The sequence below is a fragment of the Strix uralensis genome, chromosome 12, assembly GCF_047716275.1.
Source record: "Strix uralensis isolate ZFMK-TIS-50842 chromosome 12, bStrUra1, whole genome shotgun sequence".
Classification (NCBI taxonomy): Eukaryota; Metazoa; Chordata; class Aves; order Strigiformes; family Strigidae; genus Strix; species Strix uralensis.
The window spans coordinates 9182198-9205985 of NC_133983.1; the positions used below are offsets into that span (position 1 = coordinate 9182198).

A 23788-nucleotide genomic window follows, 5' to 3' on the forward strand; every position below is an offset into this window, starting at 1 on the left:
GCAACTTGCTCTAATAACATGACCAGCTTTAAATTCCTCAGGCCGGAAAGCTTGGCAGTAAAGTCCTGTGGAGGGCTGAGGTTTGAAACATGAGGTTTTTCTCAGGTTTGGAACACGGCAATTGACATCTCTTCTACTGAGCATTGATGGAAAATATTCATTTAGGAGCAAAAGTCTGTTCTTGGGAAAGTGCTTTTCATCCGTTAAAAGACAGGGACTGCAAATCCATTTTCCTAGAGGTTGGGTCACTGCATAGCATCAGCTGAAGATCTCATCATAGAAAGCCATCCTAGCAATCCAGTCACTTTTGGTGACCCCAACCAGAAGACACCCAGCATTTGTGGTGTCTGGTCCCAGTTTTCTCCCTTCTTAGTGGTTCTTTTGGCTCAGAATTGATACATGGCTAAAAAGTTGAAACAGCTCTGCAGAAATGGAAACACCACTCTAATATTGTCTACCAGCACAGAAGCAGATATGCATTTGTCTTAGCAGTAACAGCAGTTTATCGGACAGGTCTTGGCAAAATTCTCTTTGTCCTAGTTTGCCACTGCCCCAGTTTTAAAGGCTCTTGCTCCTCCAGACTGCTGCCCAAGCCATCAAAATGAGCTCTGACTTGATTCTGCACAAGCTGAATATCCTGTGGGAAAGTGCTGTCTGTCCTTCTCAGTGCTGGCTTCCAGGGCTCCCTGCTCACCGTGCAGGATATGACCCTTAAATGAATTTTATGAATGAGCTAAATGGATTGTAATTGATGACTTAATCTTCACTTGAAAGTACAATTCAGAAACATGAAAATGAGCACAGTAAAGCATTAAATTAAATCACACTGATCTGGTTAGTTCATGGAGAAAAGTGTCTCTTTAATTTTGGCTTCTGTATTCATTGAGTTTCTCCAAACAGCAGCTAGTCTGTATTTCTGATGCTCAGTTATGGGTATGAACTAGGGAAAGAGCTCTAGTCAAGTCTGTCTGACCGCACATGCCTGAGGGTACTCAGCAAAACAGCCTGAGAACAGGTGCCTGCTGTATTTGGAGCTGCTGGATCGAATGGGAGGGAGGAAATCATAAATCAAGGACATTCATCTCATGCATTTCATCCCACCAGAAAGGCTCTTCCGCTGGCCACCTCTCCACGAGTGGTGCAGAATCTCGATGCATGGATTTGTGCTGTATGGGAGACACCCTCCCTGCTAACAGTAACAAAACATGAGGAAGAAAAAGATATCTTTATGTATAGATGAGAAAAGGACTTGCATGTACTGCAGAGACCTTTATGGAGGCTGATGCTCTTCCACCACTCTGGGCTGGATCTTTGGCTCTGCGAAGGGAATAGTGCAGAGGTCAGGGGTGGCCCTGGTCCTGCTGCGACGAGGGCAGGCTCTGCAAATCTGCCATGGGGTCTGCTCAAAATGTTGCAATGTATCCTTAGGTTTAGATAAAAAATGAAGCAGGCAAATCTCTTAACTGCTGTGTGTTGTCTCTTTGTTTTGTATAATCAAGTGTTGAAATCATGATAAATGTTGACATCAAGTAACATGAAGTGCAGAATATAATTGTGTGAGTGTAAGGCCAGTAGGGTCATATGAAGTTTGTGCTCTGGTTAACATTATATGAAGAAATATTACTAACAATTAGCGTAAGTATTGCCATGTAGTATAACTAATTTTATAACTAATTATTATAAGTAATAATTATTCTATTAGGATTATTTTCCTAAGGGCTTTGTCATTCCTTATGTTTGAAAGTTGTACATGTCATAGCCGAAAGACTAATTTTATAGTATTCTCTCAGTGTGACTATTGCATCTGTGATGTGTGCGCATGACCCCATATACAGTTTTGTTCTTTTACATCTGTCTTACAACGTGCCTTCTTGCTAAATGCTCTGTAGGTATCAAAGCAGGCAAGAATGGCACAGGACCCTCCAGGTAGCAGGGTAAGCATGAGCAGAAAGCTATTAAGATCTTTCTGTTAATTCACTGATGATTTTGCTGGTATCATCTTCTAATCTCGCTTAGAAAAGACTGAATGTGCATTTGAACATTTCTGAAGAGCAAATTGCTAAGCAAAATATATGTATAATCCTAACATTTTGGTAGAAATAGGGTGAGTTATTATTGATTCACAGAGCACGACAAAACATCACTGCATGAATTAGCAAACAGCTGTTTCTAATTTGAGTTTAGAACTGTACACAGAGGAACTTGTTTTAGTGTTCACTCCTTTCATTTATAATGAATTTTAATTACCGCTACAGGTGAGAAAAATGTAGAAACAAGCTTGTATCTTGTGGAAGAAACAAAGGAGAGACAGATGCTAACAGATTTACAGTCTGTGATAAAAGGAATGTTTTGGTACACTTTACATGTAATTAGAGTGCAGCTGTTTTCAGTCCCAAGTCCATGATGCACAGCAGAATATAGTATCTGCTGCTTTTCCAAAGGGAGTAAAGAAAAACAGTGATTCAACTCTGAAAGCATTTAGTTTATTCCTAGATCTAACATAAAACTTTCTCCTCCACCCCTTATTATGCCATTTATTGAAGTGTGAAATAACTTATTTAATGATATGTTAATTTTTTGTTACCAGCAAAATAGAGACTGACATCTGTATAGAATTATGTATCATCCTATCAATGGTCATTACTGAGTCTTGGTATCTCTGCTAATGGAAGACAAGGGCTTAGGCATACGTTACTCTGGCTTAACAAGTTTCTGTGTATCAGCTAAACTTCAATAGACATCTTTGTGTGTACTTTTAACTTGCGGCATAAAAAAGACTAATTAGATGTATCTTTGATCACTACAGAAAGGTTTAAACAGACACGGAGGTTTAAACCATCTATGTGTAACAGTTTATCTGCAGCAGGCATCCCAGCAAGTTTAATGTTTGAAATTCTGCACTACATCTTGTGCTGATTTTGTATTCTAAATACCAAGTTACTCTCTGCATGAGAAGAAAAATTAGATTATATATACTTTCCATTGAGCCAGACGTCTGTCTTTCTTTTTTAAAAACTTCACTTAAAAATGAATTGCAGTGCAAAGCTGAGAAGTTGGAAAAAGAGTCACTAACTGTTGGTACTTTAGTCCAACAAAAATGCTTACCACATAAGCATATAATTTGGTATAACTGCATTTTTCTCAACTCACAGATAATAATGAAAGCACTGCCTGTGGTGCCACTTATATTAGCACCTCTTAGTTTTTTATCCAATTTTAGGTTTGCTTTGAACATTTTATACACATATATATTTTAAAAATGGCATAGTGCCTTAAAATAAAAAACTCTGAAGACTGTTTTGTAAAGAAGCTGATGTTGCTGAAGTCTGAAGCTCTGTATAGGGTTCTTCAGAGCAGCCTGAACTTCCCAGCGCCCCTTCTTAGTGCCTTGGCTAAGGGTGGGTTGACCAGTTCTGGGGGACAGTTGCATAATATTTTTGTAGGGATAATTATAAATAAGTAGTAGAAATCTTTTTTTCCATTGTTTAGTGAAGTGTGTTTGAGTGCACATTAATGCTGGGTTTCAGTCACAGCCCAGCAGTTACAATACCATTCAGAGATAGGTGCAGTGTCAGCATAAAAAGGCTTTCATTGCCACTAGAGCTGGTGGTTCACAGTCCACTATTGCCTTCTGTGACACAACGAACAAAAACGTTCAGTGAAGCTAATATATGCATAGAAAATTGAGTTTGGAATATTAATGATATTTTTTATTATTTACCTTGCTATAACTGTGCGGGGAATGTGCAGGAAAATGGGGCTAAACACTCCATCAAAAAATTTAAGTTAAAAGGTGTCACAGTGCACTGAAAATATTGAAACTTAAAACATCTGCTATGTAAACTTGATTTGCATTATTTCACACCAGCACTGCAGTGTAAAAGAGCAGCGTATGCTACGTGAGGTTCTTACTATAATCCATTGTAATGATCTATCCTTGGCTTTAATACATAGTGCAGCAATGCAAAATTAGCTGTAACCAGTACTGAAGATTTCTCAGTCCTCTATCTCTGTTTTGTATTATCATAGTTAAACATCTAGGATAATAATAATTATTGAAATTGATAGTATTTCTATCCGGCCTTCCATCTGAGGATGTCTTGGGGTTTCACAGCTATATAGAAGTAAGCCCTACAATTTGCCCTTGAGGAGCACATGGCTTTTTTCTATTATGGAGATGAGGAACTGAAACACAGTTCAGAAGCGTGTCTTATGATGCCCAGCTTGGTTTCAAAAGTACCTTACTTTTTTGGGTGCTAGAATTCCATCAACACCCAATTAAAGCGATTTGAGTGCTTTGACTGTTTTTAACTTGTGTGCAGTGGAGAGGCTCAGAGAGAACTGGAAGTCTGAATTTAAATCAAACAGCAATCCTTTCCTCAACAATTGATTTTTAGTTTTGGTTTTTGTTAATTTAAACATTTCTCTTGTGTACTCGCTCTGTACTAGAGGAATAGACCTCACAGAATAACAGCACCTTCCAAATCTAACCTCCTTAGTTTATTGTCCTGTATGGAGACGCCTTCTGGGTTCAGGAGGGGAGTCTCAAAGTTGCCTCTTTGGCCAAGCCCTGGCTATTTTGTCAATGCCTGGGCAGGTTGTGCGGCCTCTTCTGAGCCCCATCATGTTCAATCTGTGCTGCTCTTCGCGCCCAAACCAGCTGGAATAAACTGGCCTCCCATACCATGCTGGCCACTTTGCGACATGCCCGCAGTGTGCGGGCACATGGGGGCCCTGTGGAAGAGCCACCTGAACCCTCCACACATAGGGGAGAGAGAGTGGGGAGGTTTTTCACTAGAGGGGAACCCGATGATACTCTACATTGGTAAACAAGAGGGTTTAGGCCACGATGAACTTCAGGCCTGGGCCAGCAAATGGGGTCTGTGTGCATACCTTTTGTTCGTAAGAGAAAAAGCAGCTGGCTGGAGGGTAGCCCGGTTTGTGCAGCCCCTGCCCACAAGCGCTGACCCCAGGGCTGGGGCCGTGCGGGTGACGAGACAGCTGAGCAAGCCTGTCCCTCTGCAACTGCTTCAAACGCGGCTCGGCCCAGTCTGGAGGGAGTGTAATGTTTCCAGCTAGCTTTGAGTGGGGAGATGGGGGAAGGTGTTTGCAGGGACTGTGACATTTTGTCTGCTCCATTTGATTTCTATTAATAGTATATCTTTGAAATAATAAATATATCGTCATCAGTGTATGCTGAGATGACAGTGCTGCTTACTCCTGGCAATCTGTGATGTGCTGTTTGTTCTAAGAGAGATCACATTTTTTAAGACTTCATTTTATTGTTTTAGCTTTGCAAGTATATTTCTGAATTTGGCTCATGTTATCTGGAAGATAAACAGGGAATGAAGTATGATTTATACTGCCGTTTGGCCAAATTGCTCTTATTAGAAGGAAAGATACATTTATTGAATGCATTGAGGCTGGAATTAGCTCCTCAGTGACGATGATAAATGCTTGCAGTCCCATAAACGTGCTGAACATTAAGTTGCTAAATTACTGTACCACTTGGAGATTGATTATCAGGTTTGGCCCTTTAAGCTTCATGACCCATACATATATCCCGAGGACTACTGACATTCTGAAGCTTCCTTAATGCTCTTTTTTTCCTAATTAAACTTTTTATTGAATTTTCTTACCCTTTTAATACTTGTTTTGATTCTCTTATGCGCAAATGACAAAAGCCTTGCACCAGCCATGTGATTCTCTATTTTAGAACAGTCCCACTTTACAGGATTAGCCATTTTTAATGACTTTAATCTCCTTTTTGAAAGTGATTTTTCTCATTCTGCTACATTCCTTTGATTGCATTAATGTAGAATTATTATTCTAACCATCATTGCCAGACATGTCACACCACATCTAAAATATATCTTCCCACTAAAATATTACTCTGGTAAAATACCTTAGAATTTCCTTCTCAGTTCATTATAGGTCTTTTCTTCAATTTAATATGGCAAGTTAAAATTAACAGGGCTATTTTTCATTCCATAAAGAGATTAATGATAATGAGTTTTCCCTAATTTCTTCAGTTTAGGCCTTCAGTAATTTAGTGTCTTGTTTGTAAAGAAGTCAAGGTATGTTGTTTTGGGGCTTAAAATTTCCTAATTCTTTTTAGACTGTAAAAGTATGAGAAAACTGTGCAATGAAAGGAATCCAAAAGTTAAACAGGAAAATCAGTGAAAGGTCTAAATCAAGCTAACAAAAGGAGACAATCTTTGCTTTCAACTGTCTATGTAAATGCTTCCGTTTTTATTACAAACCCAGCTTTTCAATCTGAGAAATGTTAGGTTTTTTGAATCCAAATTATATTAGCACAGCAATGTCTTTGTGCATCACTCATAAAGTAATACCAGCTTTCTTTGATTGTGTTTTCTGAATAGCCCAATATGTTTGAAGAGCAGCAGCTGGAGGGGAACTGGCCCTATTTGAATGTTAGAGTGCATTTTGAGGTAGATGGGTTCGTTTCAGAGGAAAAAGAGACCTAAAAGATTTGTTCGATTTACATGGTAGGCCAATGTAATTGTTGGCATAAGCAGATAGGGATGTAACAAATCTAAAGCCCAGCCTGTGTTACCACTGGATTTGGCCCACTGCATGTACAGTTTCAAAGCAGAACAATGAAGCTTTATTCACTTGAGCCGTTTTAAGTGCTCGGAGTTGTCCCCAGTGCAGTCCTTCCTCAGTGTGCTGCTGCCTGGCACAAGGCACCAGTGGTCTGGCAGCAAAAGGGAAGATACTTAAAATGCATATATTTTTATAACAGTTTCTGCAAAGTGGACATTTTAAATTATTTACAGCCAGTAAGCCTGAGCAGTAAATAACACAATGGTGGTGTAATTTTTTTTCCTGTTGTTTTTCTTCTCCCCCCCCACCCCCGCCCCCGGTAGACAGAAGTAGCAGTAGCAAACGCAACATGTGCTGCCCTAGTTCAGGCCCAGCATCCCCCTCTTGCTCCCCTTTGTCTCCTTTCCCCTGGAGGAGCCCAGCTGGCGAGAGGAGGGAATTAGCCAGCCCTGAGCTACCGGCACCTCCCCGGGGCCCCTAATCCAGGCGCTGGCAGCCGGCTGCCTTCTTCCCTCCGACGGCCCGTGGCCACAGGTCCGTGGGGACGGAGCCCCGGACGCGGCTGGCGGCAGAGCTGGGGGGACGGGGCGGGCGGGGGACGGGGGCTCCCCGGGGGCAGCGCGAAGCTGCGCCGGCAGCGGGGCGGGCAGCGGAGGTGGCTTAAATTGGGAACATGAGGCTTTGTTGCAGCTGCAGAGAGAGGCTGGTTCAGTGGTCGGGGGAACGAAGCCTGAGAAAAGTTTACTTAGAAATCAGGGGCTCGCTGTCTGTGTTTTAGGTTCGGGGTCGGCCTGGTTCAGAGGAGTTAGTTGAGCACAAAGATCTTGAGCATCTTAGAAGCGCCGGTGCTTGCTGAGAGCCAGGGTGCATTTTGGGAGTGGGAGGAAGCACATTCTTGGTGTCCAGCATCACTCTGGAGTAGGAAGTTTAATTAAACGGGGGAGCGTGGGGCGAGGGGAGCGGGCGCCTGACCTGCGCATCCTGGAAAAGCGGCAGCCCCATCGTGCGCCCCATCGCGCGGGAAAAGTTGTTTGGTGTGTGATTATTTGGTTTAGTTTTTCCAAGGTAGCACCGTTCTCTTTTTTTCCTGGGATGAAAAAGAAGGTCTTTGCCAAAGCAAACGGTGCCACAGGAGCTAGCCTCTTATGGTAGTGATATCCTCATTAGCCGAGCCTTTCTTTGAGAGCTTCTCCGCCGTACATGTGCTCTTCTCCGCCTGGCGACTCTGTAGTTGGCAGGCACAAGGAGTGCGCGTGTGGCAGCCTACACGCACAGTTGGGGATTTTTTTATTGGTTTGTTTTAGTAAGAGCTGAAGTAGGAACATTACATGTTTTATAAGGACAATGTATATGGATAACCAGTTCCGTTTTTTGAATCTCCAAATGTATATGTGGTCAGCGCCTTCCCTCGTTTATATGAATTTTATTTCTGCTTCATTCCATGGTTCAGTTGTATATCGGACTAGTGGCATTTTTGCTTCTCTCAACATCTCCGCATTTATTGGAATTAGGATATTTGAACTCGCTCTCTTCTGTTTCTTGTTAACAATTCTGTCTATGAAAGCAGCCAACGTTTTATGTATTTTTCCTAAAATGACTGTTTTGCTGCTGGAGTTGGTGCTGTGTTTCTTTATGGTAATATCAAATTATAAAATATTTTCCAAAGCCTCGTATTGAGCAAAGGAAATAGTTATTATAACAGAGGCTGGGCCATTGTCGGTTTATCCTGAAGTTGATTCTTTTGTGATGTCTTGAGATCTCCAATGGTGATTTTCTGGGCTTTTTTAATTTGTTTGTTTTTGTACCTAGCAGGCAACATTACCTTTCATACGAATGAATGTGGTAATGTACAGATCTCTTCTCTGGTTTTCTTGAGCTGTCTCAAATCTGATGCTTTTATTTTACCTAGATGTTTGACTCTGCTTTTGAGCAGCCTTTCATTCTGTTACAGTTTTGAGACACAACTGAAGGATTTTGTTTAATGGAGACATTACTTAAAATCACCTTGATGTAGCATTTAAAAAGACCCACAAAATCACAGGTGATCACTTAACACTGTAGCTTTTCAGAATGTTTGTATTGCTTCATTGCACATTGTGTTTCGCTTTCTTTATTCATCATTTATTGCTTTACAGTACAGTGAGCAGGTGTTAAACCTGCTAAAGAAAAATGCTTTTTATTAATACTATGTGTTGGCATATTTGTGAATTATGTGTACAAATATATTTTTATTTCTCTTTCTCAAACCTCATTTGAAATTCAAGAGATTTTTTTTTTAGTTGATTTTTTTTAAAAATGCTGTAGTAGCAGAAGCCCATAGTGTTGTTGAGAGCTTTGTCCTTATTTCACAGATGCACTGGGAATTGTTTTTAATCTCCTTTCTGCTTTCCCATTACAGATGGTGATGACGACCCACAACTCTCCTGGGTGGCTTCATCTCCCTCCAGCAAAGATGTTGCATCACCCACTCAGATGATAGGAGATGGGTGTGATCTCGGCATTGGGGAGGAGGAAGGGGGGACTGGCCTGCCGTATCCCTGTCAGTTTTGTGATAAGTCCTTCATTCGCCTGAGCTACCTTAAAAGGCACGAGCAGATCCACAGTGACAAACTACCTTTCAAATGCACCTACTGTAGCCGGCTTTTTAAGCACAAGAGAAGTAGGGATCGCCACATAAAGCTTCACACAGGGGATAAAAAGTACCATTGCCATGAATGCGAGGCTGCGTTCTCTCGCAGCGACCACCTCAAAATTCACCTGAAAACCCACAGCTCCAGCAAACCGTTCAAGTGTACTGTGTGTAAACGTGGGTTTTCATCTACCAGCTCATTGCAGAGTCACATGCAAGCTCATAAAAAGAACAAGGAACATATGGCAAAGACTGAGAAAGAGGTGAAGAAGGATGATTTTATGTGTGATTACTGTGAAGAGACATTCAGTCAGACTGAAGATTTGGAGAAGCACGTAATGACACGCCACCCACAGCTTTCCGAGAAGGCAGATTTGCAGTGTATTCATTGCCCTGAAGTATTTGCAGACGAAAACTCGCTGCTCTCACACATTCATCAAGCCCATGCCAACAAAAAACACAAGTGCCCTATGTGCCCGGAGCAGTTTTCTTCAGTGGAGGAAGTCTATTGCCACTTGGACAGCCACAGGCAACCTGACTCCAGCAATCACAGCATCAGCCCTGACCCAGTCTTGGGGAGCGTGGCGTCCATGAGCAGCGCAACGCCCGACTCCAGCGCATCGGTGGAAAGAGGTTCCACCCCAGATTCGACCTTAAAGCCTTTGAGAGGACAAAAGAAAATCAGGTCTGTGGACAGAGAGGAAAGCCAGAACTGGTCTAAAGTTACTTACAGCTGCCCATACTGCTCAAAGCGTGACTTCAACAGCCTTGCTGTTCTGGAGATTCACCTGAAGACCATTCATGCAGACAAACCTCAACAAAGCCACACGTGCCAGATCTGCCTTGATTCCATGCCTACACTGTACAATTTGAATGAACATGTGAGAAAGGTGCACAAAAACCATGCCTATCCTATGATGCAGTTTAGCAACATTTCTGCCTTTCACTGTAACTACTGCCCAGAGATGTTTGCAGATATCAATAGCTTACAAGAACACATCCGTATTACTCACTGTGGCCCAAATGCTACCCCTCAAGATGGCAACAACGCTTTCTTCTGTAACCAGTGCTCCATGGGCTTTCTGACCGAAGCAACCTTGACTGAGCATATTCAGCAGACTCACTGCAATGTAGGAAATTCAAAATTGGATTCCCCTGTCATTCAGCCAACACAGTCTTTTATGGAAGTTTATTCATGCCCTTATTGCACAAACTCCCCCATTTTTGGCTCCATCCTGAAGCTTACAAAGCATATTAAAGAAAACCACAAGAACATTCCTCTGGCACACAATAAGAAGTCAAAAGCAGAGCAGAGTCCAGTTTCTTCTGATGTTGAAGTCTCTTCCCCTAAAAGGCAACGGCTTTCTGCTAGCGTAAACTCAGTGTCTAATGGTGAATACCCATGTAATCAGTGTGATCTAAAGTTCTCAAATTTTGAGAGTTTTCAAACCCATTTAAAGTTGCATTTGGAGTTGCTGTTGAGGAAACAGTCTTGCCCTCAGTGTAAAGAGGACTTTGATTCCCAGGAGTCTCTTCTGCAACATCTCACCGTACATTACATGACAACTTCAACTCATTATGTATGTGAGAGCTGCGACAAACAGTTTTCTTCGGTGGATGATCTGCAGAAGCATTTGTTGGATATGCATACTTTTGTGTTGTATCACTGCACCCTTTGCCAAGAAGTTTTTGATTCCAAGGTATCTATCCAAGTGCATCTGGCAGTCAAACACAGCAATGAAAAGAAGATGTATCGTTGCACAGCCTGTAACTGGGATTTTAGGAAGGAGGTGGATCTCCAGATCCATGTGAAGCATAGTCACTTGGGAAATCCATCAAAGTCTCACAAATGCATCTTCTGTGGTGAGACCTTTAGCACAGAGGTAGAACTGCAGTGCCACATCACAACCCACAGCAAAAAATACAACTGTAAGTTTTGTAGCAAAGCTTTTCATGCCATCATCTTGCTTGAAAAGCACTTGCGGGAAAAACATTGTGTTTTTGATGCTAGCGCTGAGAATGGTACAGCTAATGGCATGACCCCAACAAATAAGAAGACAGAAGGGGCAGATATCCAGAACATGTTAATGAAGAATCCAGATACTTCCAACAGTCATGAAGCCAGTGAGGATGATGTAGATGCTTCTGAGCCCATGTATGGCTGTGACATTTGTGGGGCTGCCTACACAATGGAGGTCCTCTTGCAGAACCATCGTTTGAGAGATCATAACATCAGGCCTGGGGAGGATGACTGTTCTAGGAAGAAAGCAGAATTCATCAAAGGTAGCCACAAGTGTAATATCTGCTCAAGGACCTTTTTCTCAGAAAATGGCCTGAGAGAGCACATGCAGACCCATCGAGGCCCAGCTAAGCACTACATGTGCCCCATCTGCGGGGAACGCTTCCCATCACTCCTGACCCTGACGGAGCACAAAGTCACTCACAGCAAGAGTTTGGATACAGGGACGTGTCGGATTTGCAAAATGCCGCTGCAGAGCGAGGAGGAATTTATCGAGCACTGCCAGATGCATCCAGATCTCAGAAACTCCCTCACTGGGTTTCGCTGTGTGGTTTGCATGCAGACGGTCACCTCTACCCTTGAGCTGAAAATTCATGGGACGTTCCATATGCAGAAATTGGCAGGAAACTCTGCAACTTCATCGCCCAATGGCCAGGCCTTGCAAAAACTCTACAAGTGTGCGTTGTGCTTGAAGGAGTTCCGGAATAAGCAGGACTTGGTAAAGTTGGATGTGAACGGCCTTCCCTATGGCCTGTGTGCTGGATGCATGACCAGGAGCACCAATGGACAGTCTTCGGGCTTGACTCCACAGGAGGTGAACGAGAGACCGTGTGGCAGTCTGAGGTGTCCAGAGTGTAGTGTCAAATTTGAAAGTGCTGAAGACCTAGAGAGCCACATTCAGGTAGACCACCGAGACCTGACACCTGAGACTAGTGGCCAAAGGAAAGGTACCCAGACGTCCCCTGTTCCCAGAGTAAGTACAGCTGAACTTTTAAGATGTCTGAGGGATAAAATATAGACCTTCAATGTGACTGAGAACTAATCTGATGTTATTTTTTTTAAAACTGTCACTTCATAAAATTACTTGTGCTACTATAAAAAACAGCAAAACAGGAGGAAAGGTAGAGTAACACACATAGAAAAATTAGATGTTTCTCAGCCTTGCAGGCTCCTTGATTCCTAGTGGCAGCGCATCAGATTTTTCATCATAAAACTGCCCTAGATTTACCAACAGAGAGCTGAGACACTTGAGCAGTGGGGATTGAGTTTGTCCATGAATTCTGATGCTACTGAACTGGCAGATCTGGAAAAGCTGGGGTATTACCATGAGGAAAGGAGATACTGAGTACCCAAACAAAAAAATTTCTGATCTGTCATACTTGAGGAATGAGATTATTTCTTATCAGGAAACTAAACACGAGCAGGAGGATAAAGGAACTTTTGAGGAGAAAATGTAGTGAATTCCACCTTACCCCCCAAATTCTCACCTAAACAAATTTCTGTGCTAAAGAGCTTGTCCTTATGGATGTCTGTTGAAGTGAATGTTGTGAGGCTACTTGGATGTCTGTGTGCGTACGTGTGTGCTTGTGCATGTGTGTATGATTTTAAAAGTGATTTTAAAAGGATCTGCTTCATGGCCCTCCTGTAAGATAAGTAGTTTTCTTAGCAAATCAGGAAATTGTCTAATGCAGGTTACATGTAAGTGTGCTCTCCTTTAATGTTTGCAGATAGCCTGCTTTCCCATTTCTTAGCTTACAAGATACTCGGGAGCACACAGATCCAAGTAAGGTTTCAGAAGCCTACTCAGGAGATTAATATCATTTGCAGTTTATAGTCTTTTAAAATTGTTTGTTGACGTTTTGGTTCAAGAATGGGCCAAGTCAGTCCTTCCTCTGTCAGGAACAGATGGAATGAGAAGTAGATTTTGGAAATCTTCTCGGGAGACCAACAGCAGACACATCTGAGTATTGATATCATCTGACATTTTTAATTAAACATGATGGGGTGAGATTTTCAAAAGTATCTAAGGAAATTAGGCACCCAACTCCTAATGAATAATTCCAGCTGTAGATGCCTGTTTATGTCAATCTGCTAATTAAAGCACCCACAAACACAGTTTACTGCATTAAAAGAACCTGAAAATACCATTCAACTAGAACACCAGAGGCTCAATAAGTAAGTAAGTAAGAGAAGACCCTAAGTACATCCTGAGGACACAGACTGAGATGCCTCCAGCAGAGCTGGTGCAGGCTCTGTCCCCAGCAGGACTTGTTAGCTGCGGCTCAGTGCTGGGGCGTGCGGGGCTGCAGCATCCAGTAAGCTGGGCTGTGCACGGCCAGCTCGGAGCATGGCACTGCCTGTCCCGGCACCCGCTGGCCTCAGTGCCCCTCTCCAGGCTTCTGAGAGAATCCCAGAGAGAGTTTGATATCTTGTCTTTTTTTTTTTTCTTCTTTAGTAAAACAACTGGATATTGTTCCCTCTCCGTGCAGTGAATGTGGGACTAAGCCTCCAGGCACACACACCTAATTCTGCAGAAGAATGAGGAATGGAAATACTCCCCCTTTGGTGTGATACCTTTTGAGAGTTCGGTTGGGGCTCTAGTTAGGTCATTCTCCTTCCTCCTCCTCAGGCCTTTTATTTCCTTCTAAATTCTTTAAAACTGTTTGCTTAGGTAGGACTAATTCTTACTTCATATGGCTGTGCCTATAGCCTGAAGTATTACCTCTTCTTTCCTATCAACTATCAGAAGCAGAATACATTGCCATTTTCTGCTCGCTCTTCTTGCCTTAACTCTTTCTTTTCAGTGGCAGCTTCCATACTTATTCTCTCAGGGGAGAGTTTTAAGTTCTTCAATAAGGTAAATGCTTTGAATTTCATCCCATGAGGAAAAGTCTTAGTTCCTTTGTAGAAGATAATGAAAAATCAGCATTTGTGATGATGGCAAATGGTACCTTCAACAGGTGTCTATGGCCTGCACATATGCTAATATCAGAGACCTTTATGGTATGCATCCCAGGAATAAATATATTGATATTAGGAATAATTCATTATCTTACCCTTATAGGTGCAAGACCTGAATTCTTATATCAGTTAATGTGGAAACTATTGGTGCTTCACTCAGGTTTCTCAAGGCAATGATTGCCCTTTGTATCTGTCTAGCACAGGGGTTTTCAAAGAATTACACTGTCTTTTAAATGGTGATAAATATCTGTATTTCAAGAATAGCATTTACTTAACTTCATTGGCTTCATAGGAAAGCTAAGCAAGTTGAACACGATCTCTCCTGTCGTCTTGTTAGCATGCTGCGCACAGGTAAAATACCATTTTACTGGAGCAATCTTAAGTGCACAATGCATGTAGAGTAATCTGCAGATGTCCAGAGAAGAGCAGCTTCTTTCCCATTCTTGAGCACTTCTACATTTCTTTTTTAAATGCCGTATTGATTTTTCTTTCTTAAACAGAAAAACAGTTGAAGATTAGGACAAAGTACAGTCAGAAAGAAAATATAGGGAGATTAGATTTTAAGTAGTGGGTATATGTTTCAGAGTAAATAAGAATAAGCAGAATGAAATCCAAGCAAATGGAAAAGGTGACAATGACATACAAAATCGGTAACTTCTTTCGATGTCACTCCACCAGCAGTTATACTTCTTGAATTGAAGAAGTGAGTGTGGAAGCCTAAAGGAATTTCAGAAAAAAACTTATATGAAGATTTAACCCCGAAGTGAAAGAAAGGAAGAAAATAAGTATGAATAAAGAATGAAAATATTTGGGAAGAAAAAAAGATTGAGCAGAGGAAGAAAAACAATTCCTTTTTACTGTATGGATTTGTGTATATATGCACATGGATATAACACCACAAAGGGAGTGTGAATATTTTATTGTATTTTGTTTGTGTTTTTCACTATTGAATTTTTGGAGGTTTTGCTCTGAAAATCAGTTAGAGACAGCTAGATGAGGATCAAAAACCACTCAGTGGTTGGCAGTTTTGGGGTTTGGGGTTTTTTTAACCATAAAAATGGAAGAAAGGACATAACCCTTGAAAATGCTGCTATATTCTGTCTTCCTCACTTACATTTTAGTATGGCAAACAACCAGGAAGAAGTATCTGTGAGTTGATCACCTTTGTTTCTAGGACATCTAACTAGGACCAGTCACGATGGTCAACAAAGATAGATTTCCAGAGGGACAAAGTTTTTGCCTTGTGTACCTAGTAACATCTGCATTGGAGGATTTTAAGTCAAGTCAGTGGTCTTCCATAAGGAACTCAGTAAGAGGAATAAATAAAATACACTTAATAGTAAAAGATTGCTCTAACATCAATTTGTGCTTGATTCTTATAGCTTTATGCAAGATATTCTGTTTGGATAGGACTACAAGTTTTTTTATTAGATGAGCATCACAAGTGGAGGTACCATTCCAGTATCTGGCACATCTATAGCTCAAGACCTTTTTTTATTCTGTTATACCAGAGGTAATGCTTTCATGTTTTTCTGAACATATTTCTGTGCACAGGAGCTTCAGTTTTGAATACATTTTATTAATTCCTTTTAACATGTCTTCTAGAGGAACGTGCATGTCTTGAGAAACGTGACTGGTTGTTTAGTATTGAGATTTCTTATTGCCCCTTGTAATACTGGAAGCAGTCACGTTTCAAGCTGCTCTTTCTCTTACACAGATTTATCCTTATTTTGTACCATAGTTATCATGAACAGTGCTTATTTAACACTGACAGTGGCAAATGCTTAGACTTTTCTCCTGCACACTTTCTTGGACTCAATTACTTCTCTTTGTTCTCCCCCACACCCCTTCTCTTCCCTTGTAAATCCACTTGAATGGAGGAATATTTTCTTTGTAGAACAGGAAACCATTTCCAGATTTAAAGGACAGTCTGGAAAACCCATGGGAACAATAGTTACTTCAGAAAAGAAACCAGAACCCTCTGTTGTTATTACTACTATTTTGTGCCAGGATTAGAATTAAATATCTTGACTTAATGGGGATGGAGGTCTCAGCTGAAGGCCTGCTCATCTGGTCTCCTATGTCACTTAGATGCTGTCACCTAGACTCTGTTAGGTCCTCAGAGTTTGGGCACCTTTGTTGTCACCACTTGTGAAGACAAAACTTAAAAAAGATATAAATGACCCATTAATAAATTAGTTTGTGAAGCCATAATATCCACAAAAGTGGTAGCAGAAGATCATATGTGGTACCACAAATAACACAACCTTGTATTAAAACTAGTGCTCCTCATTTACTGAGAATGGAAGTCTGTTTTTGTGACATTCTTCTAAAGAGAAATATTAATGAGCCAAAAAACCAGCTCTTCCATCTCTTGCATATGCATTTGGCTGCTTAATCTATCTATAGTTATTTCGTGGCCTGTATGAGGCCGTTTATTAACCTCACTCCCTATCAAGCAGGGTACCCTATCACAAGAGCCATTGCCTCAGTTAAGCTGCTCTTTTGCATGCACGTGTCTCAGTTGAGGCTAAAGATTATACTCAGAGGAAGTCTGAAATCTGCCATCTTCTCTGAGGGGTGGTCACGCCAAGCAGAGTGTTTTATAAGTTTGTGAAATGGTGTGGAGGAGTTCGCACTGGGTCTGTGGATAAACAAAGACATCCTGTCTCCAGATCTGTTAGTAAGTAGCTTTCAGAAGCACCGAAATCAATTAAAAAAATGAATCATTTGTCTGTGTTTAATATAACTTTAAAGGTTTGAAATAGAGTTGAGCTGAAATATTGTCCTTTTTAGCTAGTTACTTAGGGAACCCTCATAACAGAGATAAGTGTTGAACAAGGCACAGAACTTAGCTTTGAAGTTTTAAAAAGAGGAAGGTTTCAAGTTTTAAATGTGACCACATGAATCATTCGCTGCCCAATCCCATTTTTCACTTCCAATGTTTTTTGTGTTTTGCTTTGTTTTGTTTTTAAAGTTAGCAGCCCTCAGCATGTGTATGCCAGTGTGTTTGAGAGGACATGTGTACGTATGTGTGCTGTGCCTGTCTGCCGAAATAGATTCCCAAGAAAGAGTGCTGCAGAAATCCAGCTGCTTTTCCATTAACAGCCTTGATTTCCGAATGGACTCCAGGAGGATACTTTTTTGAGCCGCCTAGGGATAACTAGCCAATCCAAACTATTTTCTTTTATATGGTTGGCTGTGTCAAGTTTTGGCCAATGGACTATAGCCTTCTTCCTATTATTGTGTTAATCACCCATTGTTATTTTAGTCTAGAAAGCCCTGCCTATGTGCAAACACATACTGCGTACAGAATTCATGGAATATGCATAGCATCCATAGACCGGTGCATTTGTTATTACAGTATTACAGCATGTTCATTAACCTCCAGCAGGCTAACTTGTTGCCATTGATGACATGGGAAGTAGTTAAGAAGCTCTTGGCAGCACCTAATTTGTTCTTTCCTCAGCAGGTGCTTGAGGAAATTGGATCCCATGCGCAGAGGAGGTGACAGCAACTCCTCTGTTTAACTGAAAACTTCTGACTTTTTACTGCTGTCCTAAAAATGGGATTCTGTACCTAGGTGTGGGGTGGAGGCTGTAAGAAAAAATAATGTCCATCTAAAAGTGCGCAAAAAATACCAGTAAAATATTTTACTTCAAAAAAGTTAAGAGGGTATTGTTTACTGAATTGGGTTTCTCAGGGCTAATGGCTTGGGGTTCCATTCCTCCGCTAACTGAGCTTGTGGCCAACGCACAGAGGTTTCACATACCTTTTGCTGCCATCCACTCTAGCCATAAGGATACGGACTGCGTGCTCATGCTCGCCCGGTGGCAAGAGTTGCAGTAGGAGTTATTCTCTAGGAAGAAGTAGGTACAAAAGGCCCAATTTTTCTAAATCGCACGTCAAAAGATGTCTGTTTAGATAGCATATTCCCATGCAGTAAATGAGCATGCACATTAGACCAAGGCACTGTACTCCTGCTTTGGGAAATAAGAGTTTTTGCAAGTGTACAAAAGCTTAGCATTTGTATTTTGTTTTTTTCCTAACTTGGGTGTCTAACTTACCCACATGCATTTTATTTTCTACAAATGATTTCTTGGATTTTTTCCTGTCATGTTGCAGAAGTTCACGCACCACTGTCAATGTGAGTGCAAACCCCATTTTCCCAATTTGAATAAATGGTTCATGTAATTGCCTCTTCACACTATCTCCTGACTTCTGCAGCTAAGCCTCCCTGGTATGACTTTGAGACAGAGAAAATACACAAAAGATTGTGCTAGGAAACAATTCTTTGTGGTAATGAAGTTTTTCCAGGATTTCTGATAGGACACAATTACAAAATGTATTTTTTCCTTTTGTCCTTCACTTCTCCAAGTAACTATAGGTGTTTTGCCTCCTGTATTTTGAGTTTAACTAAAGAAGAAAGTTGATCTTTTTCTGAAAATGGAGGAAGTTTTACTGCAATGGGTTAAATGACACAAGCAATCTGATTATGGCTCAAGTACTTGATCTGATTTTCAAATACTAGCATTTGAAATTTTTTAAGTTGAAAATAAAAATTCTCTTAAAGGAAGCTGTTAATTAGAGATTGTATTCATGGTCCCGCAAAAGCCCCCCCCCAACTTGGTGTCTTGATGGGAATATATGAGCAGAAAAGGCCTCAGTGGAAGAAAGTTGAAGCACATAACATGCTGTATTCATGATCACACTTGCCTTATGCTACAGTGCAGTTTTCTCTAATCTCTTTTTGGTTATTAAACAGAAAAAGACCTATCAATGCATCAAGTGCCAGATGACCTTTGAGAATGAGAGAGAGATACAAATCCATGTCGCTAACCATATGATTGGTAAGACATTCTTTAAACTAGGCCACTCATCGGCTGCTTGTTTTTTGCTACTCTTTGAAATTCACTATTCTAATAACTTGTTAATATTCATGCTGTAATTTATTTTTTTTATCTTTCAAGGAAAATGATTTTGATGTAATGATTCTTCACTTCAAAGCTTTTTAAATATGTGGTTATAAAAGTGTTACTGCTGAGCTTTTTTCCTTATCCTTTTGAGTCTTCATGTAGCATTTTCATTTATATTAAAATCAAACTTTTGACAGTATCTTCCATTTGATAGCATAAATTTCTCTCTATCCATGTAAAAAGTACTTGCCAGTTGTCAACCACTTAGGAGCAATTATGTTTCAATTTTGTATGTCATGACATTGAATAGATTTAACTGCTAGCATTTTCCCAGCTAAGTGTGGTGAATTCCTGAGGAACATTGTCAAAACAAAACACTTACAGAGTTATTTCAGTGGGTTTTTTCTTCTTTTTCCAACAATTCTGGACTTCAGAAAGTTCAACTTTTCAGAGATACAACAGAGATGTTTTAAAAATCAGTGCTTGCTGCCTTCTACTACAGTCCTGTCACAAGAGTTGTAGTAAAGTGTTATTGTAATCTGATGGGTTGTATTTCTGCTGCTGCTGTATGATTGCTTTTCTGATGAATGCAAAGAAATGTTTTTCCTGTCTGTACAGATGTTATAAATATATGTGTTGGCCCAAGAGGTCAGTTTATTTTGATGCATAGACCACAAAGGAGGGAGTTACACATGCCACTCTAGGCATATGTTGAATGAGATTCTTTAAGGACCCTACAGTGCACTCTGTGTGTCTCATATGTTCACATGCAGCATTTATCTCCCGTAAGCATAATGGTTTTCCTTTAACAATTTTACGTTTAGGAAACTGTTCTCCTGTCAATGCATGTATGTAACTCCTATTATCTTTGAAGTCAATTATGTATAAATACCAGAGAGAGAGAAATATGGACTGACACAGTCTTCACACCCCCACCCCCAAATGAAAAATATACCTGTCAGTCACAGTAATTTTCATCTGAGAGCCAGGCAGGAGTTTGAAGTCAATGTCAAGCAGGTTAAGATGAAGATATCTAAAAATGTTTGCTTTTGTAGCAGGTGTTAATGTAATCTCTTGTATGCAAGCTTGAAGAGGGAGATCCTTGTTAATTGGACCATAGTGATTTCATGTAGCTCCCCCCTAGATTTTTTTTTAAAGAAGCCTGAAAGAAAGAAGTCCTTAGGCAAGCTTAGCACTTGTTTCAACTTAATTTGTGATCCAATAGCTAATAAATGATTTGTAAATACAAAGGTCATAAAGTACTGAGTTAAGGTTCTGCTTGATTTGAGAGGGGAATTATTTTTCCTTTTGGAAAGATGTAATTTCTTCATTTTACAGTAACCGATGTGTGAAATTTATTTATGTATATCCCCAAATTAGTTGTGTCTGGAATAACACATGATGATATATCTATGACTATGGTTTACTATTAGTGCTATTGGAAAACAACAGTGGTAGAAGGCATAGGAGGCTGAGAGAAGTGTGGTGCTGCTGTTTGTGAAAACTGTACCTATTGTTTCCTTGAAGCTGTACATAAGTTATTATACATATTTGGAAGAACTTTGTATAAATATAAAGGTGCATATGAACTCAGTTCCATACACCTAGAACATTGTAAATACCAGGAGAGGGTAAGAAAATTTATGATTATTCCATTGTGGTGTCATGTCTTGTGTTGCTTTGCTGAGATATGGACTGAGAACGTTCATTAAGTTCAAGTCATCGCTTTTTTTTATGGTGCAGTTTAGGAAAGAGTAAAGTATAGAAATCTTTAATATGCAGCCAAGCTTCCTCCCACTCTGGGCGTCTCAGTTCACAAGGCACTTGGGCCCCCTCTCCTTCAGGAGATGTGACTGTTTCCTAAAAGGTGTTGCCAGTGAGTCTGCTCTTGGTATTTGTTCTTTACTGGGGAATACTGAAGGGACAAGGAGAGACTAGATATCACCGTCTCTCAAGCAATAAATGCTGTGCAGATTTTTGGTGTTAATTTGCATAGTGCTGAGTCAGTAATAGCAAGGAGAGCGATGGATTGCCTCTCGGGCTTGCTCCTCTGCCCTTTGTTCAAAACCTGAGAGCCTTGATCCCTTACTCAGGCCATACGAGAGACTGGCATGTGCCTCCTTACTGGTCAGGCTGGTTTATCACTTACAAAATAAGAAGTGAAAGAGTTTCCCTTCTCTGTGTTAGACCAAGTCTAGCCAGATGGGCAGTGAGAGAAAGAAGCTAATGTAGCTGTTTCTGCAGCCCAGGTCTGTGTCACAAGGGTTATTAATGTCATCGTTGTCAATTTAAGATCTACAGATGAGGATTTGTTTGTGCTGGTGGGGCACTGAGTTCCCTGGGTGAACATGTGGGTGTTTGGGCGGCAGGGGGGAACTTGTCCTCAGACTGTCACCCCTCAGGAGCTTAGAGTTGGACTCATCTCAGTGAACTTGTATCTATCTAAAATTAAGGTGTCTGGTTTAATACAGTCATTGAGATGCTGTCTGGGGAAAATGAATGATTGATACCAATCTAAGATAAGAGTTTGAGTAGGATAAGCATTTCCAGGGAGAGATTTTTATCTCTCTTTTGAATTTGAAGTGAGCCAACACATTGAAGTTAGCCTTGACGTGTAATTTTTACGTAAAAAACCCCTTGGCTTTGATAATCCAAGACCTCTCAGCAGCACTTTCTTGTACTTTGAGAAACACAAAATCAATAGTTGAGATAGCCTGAGTACTTGCTTACAGTTTCATTCTGCTCAAGTGACTGTCAACAAAGGAATCCCTTCTTTGTAGCAGTGACACCTTTTAAGTATCAGTGTCCGTAATATGATTAAAGAATTCAATTATTTCCTACATTGTAATCTTAAAAAGTGCATCCAGTTAAGTTGACTGTGCCTCCCTCTTCAACTTCTCTGCTCTTCAGTCTGGAGTCGGAGGCCCTGCTCATAATTCATGGAGGTAGGGGGTTTATTTTTTTCAAAGCAGTATGCAGGGAATTTCCAGTGCTACTCCCACACACTGCTTTGAAAAATTACCCTTCTGCACTCTAGCCCTTCATATCCTGTGCACAAACACAGAGGCACATTGGGTCCTGCACAGGGTCCCTGGGGAAGGAGAAGGCTGGATACATCCCCAGAGGAGGTAAGTGGTAGATGTTTTGTTTCATTTTACACTGGGGCCTGTAGGAGGGCTGTAAGCAGCAGAACAGACCTCCTTAGCTGTGGTTAGCCAGGAAGGGATCTGTTTAGAAACGTTTGCAGCCAGAGGGGGGGCTGGGGTGGAATTTTTAGAGACCAGAGGTCTTTGAAACATTGCACTGATTTGGGCTCCTTTGAAACATTTCCATGCCCACAGAAAGGGGATCCCCCTTTGAAACATTTACAGGCATTGGGGAGTCCACCTGGGACTATATCAAAAACTTTCAGTAGTTCTTGCTGCCTCTGTACTTGCTTACCTCCTGTTGCGCTGATCTGGCAATGTTTAAAGCTTCTCCCCCTTATCTTCCCACCTACCACTGCCTCTGATGTGCAGTCTCTATTAGATGCAGCGGAAGATGGGCGTACACAGCCATGGGCTCTACGGGGGGCACTGAGCAGCCATGGCAGCAGCCTGAAGCATGGAAATCTGTCAGTGCAGCTTCTCCCCAGTGGCTGGGGGAGCCGTGGAACTTCAGTCTCCATCATGGGCCCACTGCCGAGTCCCCACGACACACGAGCAATGGCTGCCCCGGAGAAAGGGCCCTGAGGCTCCCCCATCCCGCACTGCCAAGGGAGCGCCTGCTCACAGCCCTGCACAGGGAACATCAGGATTTGGCCCAGGATTTTCCTATTGGGTTTTTACAGCTGCACCGTTCCCATAGCCAGGCTGGGTGCCCTAATTAATATTTTTCAAGGTGCACAAAATTCCACAGACTTATTGCTGTCCAAGCGGGTCAGGTCACCCAGTATGAAGGGAAAGTGCATTTGGATCTGTGCTGAGGCTCTCAGATGTTGGGGTAAGGCACTTCTCTCTGTCTCGGTTAGATGGGGGATGTTTTCTATTTAGTGTCCAAAAAAGATGACCAACTGTCCCCACCCTTCTTTTTCCCTTTCTCTAAGAAAGTCTCCTGGCAAATGTGCACGGGAAACTCAACTGGGGTGCAGTTAGTGCTGGAAGAGGGAAAATAATGATTCCTGGTCGTGCTCTAACACTAGGATTGCTGCAGGACTTTCCTGTGTCTGGCTCTAGAGGAGTGTTTGTGAACCCGTGAGAGGCAGTCTGACTTCTCAGAGCTCAGCAAGCCCTTCCCTGGTGCCGCTCCTGTCCTTACACATGCAATTGCCAGCGCTCCCAGTCAAAATGCACATATGAATGCTGGTGAACAGTGAGGGAGGGAGGGAGTGGGGCGCAGGCAGGACATGTTGCAGTATGTGCGATGTGAGGCATGAGGCCCTGTTTGTGCTTTGAGAGCCACTGGGGACAAAAGGAAGTGCTGGAGGCAAAACTTCCAAAAGTCACATTGAAATTGTGCAGTGGTCTGGTTCTTGGACTGCTGTCTGGATAAATACCTCCCTGTTTGATGTGATGGGCACAACCAAGTTAAACACCCGTGTTTGGAGGAACAGGAAGAGTTTTCTGAGTACTGCCCTAAGATGTGGCATTGTCATACATTGTATGTAGTGTAGGACTCCCAAGTATTTGAATTACCTTTCCTGCCCTTGGAGATCAT

General features: G+C 41.5%; 1 protein-coding gene across 2 annotated transcripts in view; it reads left to right on the forward strand.

Annotated features, from left to right (window-relative positions):
- The window catches only part of ZNF423 (zinc finger protein 423), a 236272-nt gene that overhangs the window by 126797 nt on the left and 85687 nt on the right, over positions 1 to 23788 (forward strand). For both annotated transcript variants that reach the window (XM_074881702.1, XM_074881703.1), the window contains 2 exons: positions 8966 to 12189; positions 18943 to 19027. In XM_074881702.1, coding sequence (XP_074737803.1) covers positions 8966 to 12189; positions 18943 to 19027 — 3309 coding nt within the window. The remainder of the gene's footprint in view (positions 1 to 8965; positions 12190 to 18942; positions 19028 to 23788) is intronic.